The sequence below is a fragment of the Hetaerina americana genome, unplaced genomic scaffold (assembly GCF_022747635.1).
Source record: "Hetaerina americana unplaced genomic scaffold, ioHetAmer1.1.p SCAF_3, whole genome shotgun sequence".
In the NCBI taxonomy this organism is placed as follows: Eukaryota; Metazoa; Arthropoda; class Insecta; order Odonata; family Calopterygidae; genus Hetaerina; species Hetaerina americana.
In genome coordinates, this window is record NW_027286874.1 from 2,917,023 (window position 1) to 2,929,553 (window position 12,531).

The 12,531-nt window shown below is 42.0% G+C and overlaps 1 protein-coding gene across 3 annotated transcripts in view; it reads right to left on the reverse strand.

Annotated features, from left to right (window-relative positions):
• The window catches only part of pHCl-1 (pH-sensitive chloride channel 1), a 130,920-nt gene that overhangs the window by 109,595 nt on the left and 8,794 nt on the right, over window positions 1–12,531 (reverse strand). The window contains exon 3 of one of the 3 annotated variants that reach the window (XM_071588714.1): window positions 11,286–11,420. The exons of the other annotated variants lie outside the window; for them this stretch is intronic. Within the exon in view, the coding sequence (XP_071444815.1) occupies window positions 11,286–11,420 (135 nt within the window). The remainder of the gene's footprint in view (window positions 1–11,285; window positions 11,421–12,531) is intronic. 3 annotated transcript variants of the gene reach the window in all.

Genomic DNA, 12,531 nt, shown 5'->3' on the forward strand with positions numbered 1-12,531 from the left:
TCGGAAGCACCGCTGAAATTTGCCGGGAGGGAGATGGAAGGAGAAGGGACACCGCAAGGGAGTGAGATTCTTTCCTACCCATCCACATTCTATTCGATAAAATGGTTGTATATACATATATATATATATATATATGCGTATAAAAGTATATATATATATATATATATATATATATATATATATATATATATATATATATATATATATATATATACACACACACGCGCGTTTACGAGCTGAGAATTTACATGCACCTATTTTCCTTCTTGTTCACATATATTATAAACGTTTTTGATGGCTGGAGTATTAATAAAATAACTGCATGAATTATACTGATTAGAATGCGTAATAATCATCAATTTGTCATTTGTATCTGAGATTACAGAAATACAGAGCGACTCAATTGTATTCGTCGAGTTCTTTTGCTGAACTAGAGGACAATCGTCGAAGGGAAATGCAGGTCCTGATTTGGGAGTTTCATTTTCCAATTCGTCAAAGCGATGGAGGAGCGTCTTCCCGGGGGAGACGGGGAGGGTGCGGGGGGGGAGTGAGCAAAGGAGAAGGGATGGTGTCGCCAAAGGGCCCCGAAGGAGCGGAAATACCTCCCGGCGAGAAGTGGAGTTTGGGAACCACTGGAGACGGCTACGGCACACGCACACATATACACACCACTGAGATTTAGGTACCTATATTCAGCGTCAATTCACATCACCTTGAGGAATTCCGCAATAGTGGGGAGACGCTTCCCTCCAGATGATATTTCTATGCCGCTTCAGAAATGATTGGAAGCATGTGTGCGATTATCATATTAATGCCCACCAGATTCCATCTCCTTGAGCAGCTCGCGAACTAGGAATAAAAAACTCAGCGCGATCATTAATTATTCCCGTCAAATGTTTTTTGGGAGGCGTGTCTACTACCGACTGGTAATGTGCACAATTTAAAATTGAAAAAAAGAGGGTAGGTGGTGGTGATGGAGGCCCGGCGCCCACATATCCAGTCTTGTTTTCGGCCGGATCGAGCGTCCTGCCCAACGGAACGTCCAATTTCCCCACACGAGGATTCAGTTTGGATTGGAATATGATTCACGAACATTTAAAAGAGCAGCCGGATTGAAGAAGTGGGGAGCCAGGAGATAAAATACAGTGTTTTTAATCTGATGCACACAGCAGTTTGTTATGTATTCCAAAACTCTTTGGGGTGGAATACTTTACGCCCGACTTATCAGAAGGTACAGAAAAAAAATGAGACAAGGTAAATTCGTACGTAAAATAGCTTTTGCCGAACCAATTCCAAATTTGATATCACTGACGAGGTTTATTCCTAGACCTAAGGTGGAGTGTAATGTCCAAATGTGAGTGTAACTAAGTAAAGAGTCACAAGTGTTATCCGCATCTTACAGACTTAATGAAATGACAGTGAAAAATCCGCTCTGGAATTCAAAATCATAATGAGACAGCGTGAGAAGCCAGCTTAGAGTGAGCAACATGCCTTCAATTCTATGCCCTTTTCTTCGCAAGCAAGTTTTGCGAGGGGAAAGGGGCAGCACCTGCTGGCCCGAGGTATCGCTGGGCCGGCACAATTGGCCGTTCCTTCTCTCGGTGAGGCTCTCACCCCTTCCCTCGCTCTACCAAGGACGCTCCCCACTGCACTCAGTTCTACCAATCCACGTTACTTGAAGGACTGGGTGTCATGTTTTTGAGAGAAACCTTGTAAATTTGAGAACACGCTCCGTTTAACTTGACACCGCGCCTCTCCTAAGGGATGACGCATTGACGAATGTAACGCCGAGGGGAACTGGTTTGACGTGGCGCAGGAAATTTAATGCATGATGACGCCCAAGGGTTGTCAAGATTTACCGACAAAACATTAATTGCATTATTTATAACTTTCTTTATTTTAAATCGACTGCCTAGTAATAAATTTATAGGTTCGATGCATCAAGCTGCTTTGGAGTCATTTTCCTCTCCTTGGGGTCCATCAGATGTAAATCTAATTCTTCATTTGTCGTCGTCAGCGTGTAATTTCACGCTATTGGTCGAATTATTTACCCTTCACCTTTAAATAACCTCCCAGTTACATCACTGGCCACAACATACTTTGGATGGATAGCTCGAAACACTCGGATGTTTGTGCGAACACTCCGGGGGCTCTGGTGGGGATTCGCGAGGAAATACCCTCCAGTTAGCGAAACGCAACGAGAACTTCGATCTGAAAAACGGAACTCAAGCAGATTGGTAGTGACTTCTGCAGAAAATATATTATTTGGCGTATATTCTCTCTCTCTTTCTCAGCAAGCACTCAACAAAAACGTTCCAATAAATCTTAATGTTTGCTTAAACTGTTCCGTGGAATGGCTTTCAAGGTAATTAATAACTTCACCCCCTTTTTGGCCTCTATTCTCTCGCATCTCCTACAGCCCACCCTCGGTTTTTAATTCTTTTTTCCAGTAGGCTGGGGGGTCCAAGAGGAGGGTGGAGCAGGGTGGGTGAGGGGGGGAGGAGAGTGAGTGAAGGAACGAAAGAGCCGAACGGAGCGAAAAGTGAGAGGAAAATGGAAAATGAGAATCTGAAGCGAACCCTGGAATCTACTCTGAAGACCATCATGAGGCAGGTCCACGTTCCACGGCGGTCATCAAGGGAATTCACCCGCTCGCGAGGCCCAGGATCCGACCGCTGATTCTAGCCCCCATTCTTGTTTAACGTATGAAAAGACACCCCCAGCGTTAGTCATATGTCACACTTTGGAGTATTATAATAAACCAGGGAAATTTCAATAGTCGGCGTCTAAATGTCACTTGCATCGACTCAATCGATTCCAAAGGTGAACAGGAGGCGTCTTAGAAAGGTGACTTTTCGAATCAATGGTACTAATCGAGAGAAAAGAAAATACCTAAACGAAAGGTGAAAAGAGCAGAATTTAAAATACATGCAAAAGTAATATTGAAAGCCTTGGTGAGTGAGTGAGTGGAAGCAAAGAGAGAATCCAGCGATGGAGGTGTTGATTACGCAGTCAAACTATGGTCACCAATGGCCTCCTCTTCAAGAGCACTTAGCTTTCCTTGCGTGACATCAGCCTCAGTTAGAAGATGGCGAGTGCTCTCAGAGAGCATAGGCGGGTGACGAGGGGAGGCTACCGATGCCTACGGAGTCTGGCCGATATACTTTCCTCAAATGTGAGATGGCGAGCACTTGCTTGAAGCACATTGACATCATCGATTCACTCCTTTCTGTCTTTCAAACTCACGTCAAGATTTGGATCAATTTTTTAAAGGGTTATTATCATTCTAAAAAAGCAAATTTAAACAAAAACTTTTAAAATGTCACTCACTAGCCTTACGATTCAATTTATACCCTTCTAATTTTTTCTTCGACAATTTGTTTTGTTAGTTTAGGCTCTTCACAAATTACTTTACAATCGCTTCAAGTTACTTGAAAATCGTTTAGGGGGCAGGGTACGAAGCTTTCGGTCAGTGATTGGAAGGTGCCGTGTACCAATCCGGGCGATACTTGTAAATACCTGCTGAAATGCAATTCATGTGAAATTCTGGGACACCAGAGCTCCATGGGATGATGAAGGTGGCGCAGGAAAAGGAACTGAAATTCCTCAACTTAAACGCATGATTTTCTCACACTGAAGAGGTGATGTGAAACCCCAAACGAACTGACCCTCGAGACATTATCCATGGCGGTGCTTGACACTGTACCAGCCACCCTGATACAACGGTGCCCTCACTTGGAGGTCCAAATTAGTCGGATCAATCTCCTTGCCTTGGTTTCCTTAGTTTTCTCCCCAATTAGTACGTCTTCTTTAATTTTAGGATTCTTCAAATTTTCAATTAGTTTATATTTAATTTTCAAAAGCTCATTCTGTTCCTTTCGGCTTTGAGGTATATTAATAAAGTTTTGCATCATTCATCACCAAAGTACGAGAATATGTTAAATCAGTTTCATCTTCAGAACTTAAACCCATCCATTTCTTGATTTCCTGATTCATTCCCCCAAAACCCGCCACTCAAAGACGCCCTTCCTTCTCCTTCCCTGCATTCCCCTCTCCTTCATTCCCAACGGATTCAACCCCCAAAGACTCCCCCACGCACTTTAAATGCCGTTCTTCCAACAGTCCACCCAACAAACCGGAAACGATGCTCCTTTCAGTGAGACTCCAATGACAATGAAGTATCTATTACCAATGATTTATACTCAGAGGGAAATTAAAATGATATGCCTGCTTAAAAGGCTGAAAAATTGGAAAATAAAATGACGATTTGTCATTGAGAAGTTCTCAGTTACACGAATTGAAAATTAATGCGTGTGGCTTTTAGGCAAATGAAAGCAAAATAATAACATAATGTAGCTTGAAATGAGAGGTTGAAACGCATTTAAATTGGATGGCATTAAGAAACCATTTATCCGTCACCCGCTGCGGGCAATAAGAGTAATTTTTAGCTAAATCGAAGAAAAAATATTTTAAATCCACAAGGGCATGATTGTTTTTCATTTAATGGAAAGAAATACTGTTATATGCTCCAAGTAGACTTAGAATCTGAATGCCACTAACTTCTGCTATTTATTCTCCCTAAGGATCAATTGACCAAGACGAACTTGCCGAAAAACGGCCTGAAAAATATTTTCAATCAGCGTGCGAAATAAAATATACATACACCCACTACATGGTATCTATCAATCACACTTCATGCCTATTCAATACGACATCCAATTCATAGTTGACTACAATGAATCACTCGTGATAACTAATTCCGGTACTAAATCACAACTTAGTAGCGTGAATCAGGTCTAAATCGTTTGCTGCTTTTTCTTACAACACTTAATTTGATATTAAATTATTAAAGAAAATCTAACTAGACTAAACGACTCTCTACACTACGCATGCTTATTACGATCTCTAATTACTAAACCAATGTTGTAACTGCATGATATTTGAAGCACTATACCAGTGAGGTCAATAAATGCTTGAATGGTCAGTGTAAAGTCATTACCGATCTCAATGCATGTGTTTTGGAAAACGGTGTAATTCCGGACATTTGAAAAAAACAACTTTAATTATTTTTTATTCAGAAATGAGTTATCAAAAGGATTCAGTAAAGCTACGGGAAAACTTCTCGATCGTTTGCTCTCGCTAGAGGAAGTGATTTTTTCTCGATCAAATCAATCTTACGTGAACTGTGGCGAGGACCTGCAGCTCTGCGAATTCTGTTTGCTCTTGTTGGCTCGCGGAAGGCGCAACCATTTCGTTGAGCACACGTCGAAGACCAGTGAGCAAGGCCGACAGCAGGTCTTTTCAACGTCTCCATCCTATTCCTCTCGGGTCGTCGAGGTGACGAATCCTGGATAAACACGCACCCCCTAAATAAGGGTATCGCGAGTGAGGATGAAATATTAATACAAAAATCAAGCCTTGAGACTATCCTCATGACTGTCAACGATGATGGCAAGAGACCAACTAAAAGCGTTTGGCGAACTGTGGGAGGGACGGGGGGGTGAGCGATGGTGGGGGAAGAGAAAGGTGCGTATGCACTATGCCAATGGGCGATTGCCGCGGGAGAGTTCGAAGCGCAGCTGGCCGATGGCACCTGAATCAACATTTGCGTCACAGCCTACGAACCACTACTGTTGACGTATCAGCAATTGATAACGTATATGTGACTACAAGTGAAATGTTTTCACATATGATATCAATCAATCAATTTCGATAAAATTAGCTGGGGTTCTCAAACTGTTTTACCATGAAAGCGAATTGTGCTGGAGGGGACAATGACTATTTAAATCTATCCGTGACGCAAACTATTACTCCCATATGATTCGAGTGCTCCGACCTACCGATGGAATAGTATGTGGCCCTTATAATACACTCTTCTTCGACACAAGTATACTTGGTCAAGTGTCACTTGCATCTTCATCACAGTCTCGATCTCGCTCCTTCGCTGTCTTCCTCGGTGGTCGGAGGGACTCCCAGCTCGTAGGTTCACCAGTAACCCCGAGACACTTGCTTACCTTTTGCAAAAACTATTATTGTAGCCATAAGATCTTTAAACCCATCTAATTCTGCTTTAAACACTTTCTCATACTTGCCTCACGTTCCAAATTTGGTCAAATTACTGCGAAATTAAATCTATAGACAAGCGTGCAAACTGTGAATACTATATATACACGAGCCTTAGCAAACTCTCAGACTTCATTATCCTTCTTTGATACTGAAATACGACTGTAAACAATCTTCTATTTCATTTATAAGGCCTTGTTTGGAAAATGTTTGCGCTTTTCCACCACAGAAGCTATAGTTTCTGAGTTTGACTTATTGCCCTCACAGGGGAACCCAGATGAAATTACTTCTAAAAAAACCTGGAATCCATTCCAACTGCGAATTATTATTAAATTTAGGCATGCCTCTCTTTTCAATAGCGTTTTTTTCCTCCACTTTTAAGTCTCTTTATTCTGTGTCTTATGTTATCCATCCGATTTTAAACGCTAACGCCGAAGAAATGTCTCAACCGAACGGGAAAATGTTTTGCTGTACCGTTATACTCGCTTTTGACACTACATGCCAACTAGTTTGCTACAAACGGAAAAACTACGAGCGGATATCGAGAGAAGTTTTACCTGTTTACCTGATTATCTCACATCTCTATACACGTGCAGGCAATTTGGGGCCAAGAAAGTTTGGTACAGCGGATTTCATGGCTTTAGGAAACTCACCACATAGCCAAATTCCAATTGGTCTGGATGGAGAGCAAGATCGCGCATCATTTGTCTCTCAATCTCTATATTCTGTCGATATATAAAGGGAAATACGAGGGTCATCCGGAAAGTAGTACCCGTTCGTGCCGCATGAAGTGCTGACGACGCGAGTAGCCGCTGGACGAGGTCAGATAGCTTCAGTGGCTTGTCTGCCTTCTCTGAGCCAAGTTGCGTGACGCTAGCATTGCCTGTGTTGTTTCTGTGATTGTTTACAATGTTTAAAAAAATTGAGAACGCCGCCAGTTGTGAAGTGAGGGCAGTGATTAAATTCCTCAATGCAAGAAACGTTCGCCCATGTGATATTCATCGCCAATTAAAGGAGGTGTATGGAGACAATGTAATGGACGAGTCGTCTGTTCGGCGGTGGTGTCGCAACTTCAACATGGGGAGGGGGAACACACACGACGATGAGCGTTCGGGCAGACCGTCTGTCATTACAGACCAACTGGTGAGCTCAGTTGACGAATTCGTGAGGAACGATCGGCGCGTCACAATTGATGACATCTGTGAGCATTTTCCCAATGTTTCTCGAACAATTGTTCATGAAATTGTTAAACACCATCTGCATTATGCAAAAATTTGTGCAAGATGGGTCCCTCGCAAGCTTACAGATGAGCACAAAACCAAGCGTATGGCTGCAGCACTGACGTTTTTGGGACGTTATTCTGATGAAGGAGACTCTTTCTTGACTCGCATAATTACTGGTGACGAAACATGGGTTTGTTATGCATCACCTGAGAGTAAACGACAGTCAATGGAGTGGCATCATGCTCATTCACCAAACAAACCAAAAAAATTCAAGACAGTTCTGTCCACCAGGAAACTCATGGCAACCATTTTCTGGGATCGACGAGGTGTATTGCTTATTGATTTTATGGCCCGTGGAGACACTATTAATGCCAATGCGTATTGTGAAACATTAAAGAAATTACGGCGGGCAATACAAAATCGGCGGCGAGGTCTATTGTCTACTGGTGTCATTCTCGTTCATGACAATGCCAGGCCTCATGCAGCTGGGATAACACAAAAACTTTTGCAGCAATTCAAATGGGAAACTTTCGACCATCCACCGTATAGCCCGGACTTGGCCCCTTCAGATTTTCATCTCTTTACAAAGCTTAAAGACTTTTTGGCAGGAAAAAGATTTGACAGCGATGAAGAACTTAAAGAAGGAGTGACCCTGTATCTCAATGAGCTGGCGGCGAAGGACTATGCAGCAGGAATACAGAAACTTGTCACACGTTATGACAAATGCCTTAATTTGCTTGGAGATTATGTTGAGAAGTAGTTTAAAGTATCCTCTTTCAAATAAAATTTTTTATGTTTGTTAATATTTACTTTTGTGTCTTTATTTCACGAACGGGTACTACTTTCCGGATGACCCTCGTATTATCGTATGGGTGAAGGCTAAGGTGGGATATTCTTCATTTTTCCGAAGGACATCGACATGAGGGAATGCTTTGTGGTTGTCTTGCTAATTGCTATCTACAAGAAGGTGTGCTAAACTTTGCAGTTTATTTTGGGGGCTATAACAACACCAACGACAACAACAGATAACAGCCGAATGTGATCGGGGTTTTTTGGCACACAGAATACAACGAGGCGGGTGCATGCACAACACATGGATCTCTCGTAAGAGTGGGAATTCAGGATCCGACGTCACCCTCAACAGACAACAGTCTCGAAAAGCAAAAAGGAAAACATAGCAACACACTAGGAGAGCGATGGCATAATCATAGGGTAACAAAAATGCTCTGGGATGACAAAGTAATACGGGTGGTGGCGGTGAGTGAGTGTTCTTGAAGCCCTTTTTCCACGGCACGGTGACAACGAGCAATCCTCGTCGTTTGCACGCCTAAGGCCCCCTCTCGCTCTCACCCGGGCCTCGAGGCCCGTTAATTGCTCAAAAACACCGTCGTCGAGCATGCTAAGGAAGCGGTCACCGAAGGCGTGGCTGCCTGCGAGGACGTCAGCTGCATCGCAACGTGGAAATACAAATTAGCAGAAGACCCTCCCTTCCAATTTTCTGATGCCTTACTGAATAATACGAAACGATAATGTCCTTCCCATATGCGATGTTGCAAACTACTAAACTTCATGACAGACGGCCGCTATTTGCCCTCTCTAAAGAAAAAAATGTGACGCCGGCCACCAATCTTTCTGATGTTTCAATGCAAAATACAAGAGAAGAATGAAAAAATATTTCAAATATAATATTCCTTAGATAGGACTTTATTTATGCGCCTACGCAGTAAAAACTTTGGCATTACACTGCATTAACAAAAGTTGAGCATAACATTTGGAACAAATCCTTTTCATCTAATTAGGCATAAAACTTAAGGAGACGAATGAAAAATGATCAAGTCAATCAAATAACACAACCTGACCATAGTAAGACCAATTTTTATCCATGATTTTCATTACTGGAATTCTTATTGTACTTTTAAAGAATTTGCTGAATGAACGTAAGTGCATACTCTAATCGCTTGAACTCTTTGTGAAAATGAAGTATTTGCATTAGAATAGCTGACCTAAGTAGATAGGTCAATTATTATTTTAGCGTCGCGAAAAAACAGTTTTTTCATAAAAATCAACGGAGCAATAAAATTCATCAGATACACCCTTCTGATTGAGAAGTTGCAGTTGGTCACTGTCGTGGAATTTCTTTCCCCACAAGCCATCACAACTCAACATTTTGTTTTTACTGCGGAACGAGTGACGCTTTGATGCTAACTTATTACGGCTATAGGATTTTTCTTTTTATTTTATTAATTTTCGAGGTTTAGTGCTAAAGTTCTTAGAATTAAATATCCTTCAATTAAAAATTTCTACAGCCAAACCCCAATATCTATCATGTAAACAATATATCTTCGGAATAAACGATGCCAGACGTTATTTAATTAATTCGTTAATACTTTTAAAATATTTTTGTCAAATTAGCTTGTGAATACGAAAGCAACTATAGATATAGATGTCCAGAATAGCATTGCTGATGAATGTTGGAAAATATTTGGACATAATATTTTTCACAAAATTAGACCGACCAGAAGAAACAACAAAAACAAAAAAAAGCAAGATAAAAGGAATCAAAGAATAATTTAGCATTTTTAATTGAGTATTTGTTCATAAGATACCCGGTGTTAATAGACACAAATTTATACTCATGGAGTAAGTTTAATGAAACTTAATTACGCAGGAAAAAATTATGGAAAAACCATAACTATTGTTCTATTTTTTACAAGATCTATACTTGCCATAAGTGTCATAATTGATTATTTAACATAATTTCAATCGTATTACTGCTTTTGCCTCAAGCAATTCCTGTTTTCTGCACTTTAGAGAAACACTTATTGAAACACTGCACGCAGCATGGCGTTTCTAAGCTCGAATTGGATCGTAATCACGATTACCCCGCGAGGAGATTTCCCCATCTTATCTTTGGCTTAATGGGATTCACAAAGAGTAAACTCCGTTCAAAAAATATGTCCTAATAATTAAATTAAAATGAATACATAATAGATTTTAAGTACAATCCAAGTTGATAGTTTTTTACCCACACACAAAGAGAGTTAAATTTCGCATAACTCAAACGAGTACTGACCACTGATAACTTAAGTAAAACAAATCATAAAATATTTAGATAGATAGTCAAAGCTATTATCACCTTGTCAAGAGATTATGACACGATATGCTACCATGAAAATAAAATAATCGAATTTTTTGCCCATTGATTAAAAATTCAATTTTCGTATGTGAATAAGATTAAAGAGAGAAGTTCAAATGGAATTGGTAGACTTCTCACTTAAACTGTGAAACTATGAAAGGTAATAATTAGCCACAGATTTGGCCAAACTGGTCTGATGTTTGAGATGGCATTATAAGACCATAACCGCAAACTACTTTGACACGCTTTTAGAAGAGAATAATCGCCAACGCCATTTCTCTGGATATACCCTCATGATTGATAAAGAGGTCGGTGAGGCTCGTCGACGCGAGAGTTTACCGGCATGAAATATCACGCGCTCCATTAGGCAGGCCGGGGCACGCAATCCGGGAGAGAAGGGGATGCGGCGGGGAGCGCGCTTCTTTGAGCGACCGGCGCTCGTAAAACCAGCGCCAGCAATATTGCTTTTTCCACGCCTGATCTCGCGGGTGCGTGTCTTGAACGGAAGTGCTCCTGGAAAATGGGCTTCGAAGGACACCATCACTGGGAGAGAGAAAGTAGAGGCGCGGACAAGGGAGGAGGGAAGTATAAAAGGAAGGGTGAGGCAACGAATGCAGCACAAATGGTAACTTCTCTTGTTATTCAACTTCTATGAAAAAAGACAGAAGAAATAGCGAGGCTGAGGGAGTACGAGAGACTTAAAGGAGAGCGGATTGAGCAACGCCGGGGACAAACGAGAGGAGGAGGGGGGTAGTACAGCAGATAACAGAGAAGAAGGTAGGCAGTAATAGAAAACAGAGATATAGATAGGTACACAGTTTAATAATATTAATAATAATAAGGTTAGACAAGTAGAGACGGACCAGTAGACTCGCCGAATCGGCGCCGGTTCTTTCCCGTGTCGCGGAAGTTGCTGTAGACGGAGGAGAATGGGTAGGACGAGGGGGGAGGGGGGGAAGAGGTCCGGCTCCGCCCTGGCTCGCAGCACTGATCCGCATCTGCAAATAGACGAACAAGAGAGAGAGAGAGAGGAGGGAGAAGGGTCGAGGCGTGGGCAGGGACGGGAGGAGGCAACAGCAGAAGAACCAAGGTCGAGGGTGAGCGGTAAAGGCAGGAGGAGGAATGCACTTTGTTTTTTTCTTTCCTTCTCGATATGGAAGGGGATATAGAAGGGTGATAGCAGACCAATCGACAGACACTTTGCCTACAGCCACTCGCAGGAGAAGAGGAGTGGTCAGTCCGCAGGAGGAACGGGGGAAATCCGGAAAGACGCTAAATGCTTACGTTTCCACTGCGGTCGGTTGGGGCGGGGGCGAGAGAGCGGGGACGGGGGTGGGACGCCGTGTGCTCGACTCGACGCCTGGGGTCAATAGCGAAGGGCTGCCGCGGATATGTATGCGTGGCCCCGCGGATGGACACCGGGGAGTGTCGGGGCGAGCAACACGCGCCCCCTAGGGGCGGTAGGCGGATGGATCACTTCCCCTGAAACTTGGGTTCGCTGCGTGCGGTCTCGAGTGTCTGAGGGGTGGGGGATGCTGGTTATGCCCCCTCTCACGACACGTCCTCTACATTATTGTATACCTTCCATTCAAATCAATTCAAATAATTTGTTTATAATTACCAAAGAAATTTTACTCTAGCTAAACTGTTATCTCTGGGTTCAGTCAGTCTTCTCTCTCTCTGTCTCTCCTCCGAACGTTGACCTTAAATCCGTTCCTTCATAAGATAAATACAGATCATCATTCAATTGTTCCCGGCTCAACTTTGTGGAAATTCATGTTAATTAAATGAAGAATACAATGTATCTTTCCACTGTCCTTTATTTATATTAAAGGAAGTGGAAATATACATTGTACTCTTCATTTAATTAACAGATCATGTAGAATAGCTTTAGTATGAGTCCTTCTTCTTGCCAAGAATGCACTAACGTACAGCCCAGAAATTTTAAACAGCTCTTACTGCAAAATGCAATATGTTAAATCAATTTGCTAGCATAATTCATAGTTAAAACTTGAATTTTCGGAAAGATTCTTTCTCCAGAACAAAATTCTGTAACTCACTGACATGGAAAATTTATTAGTAGAGATATTTAACATGTGTCCTCGTTAT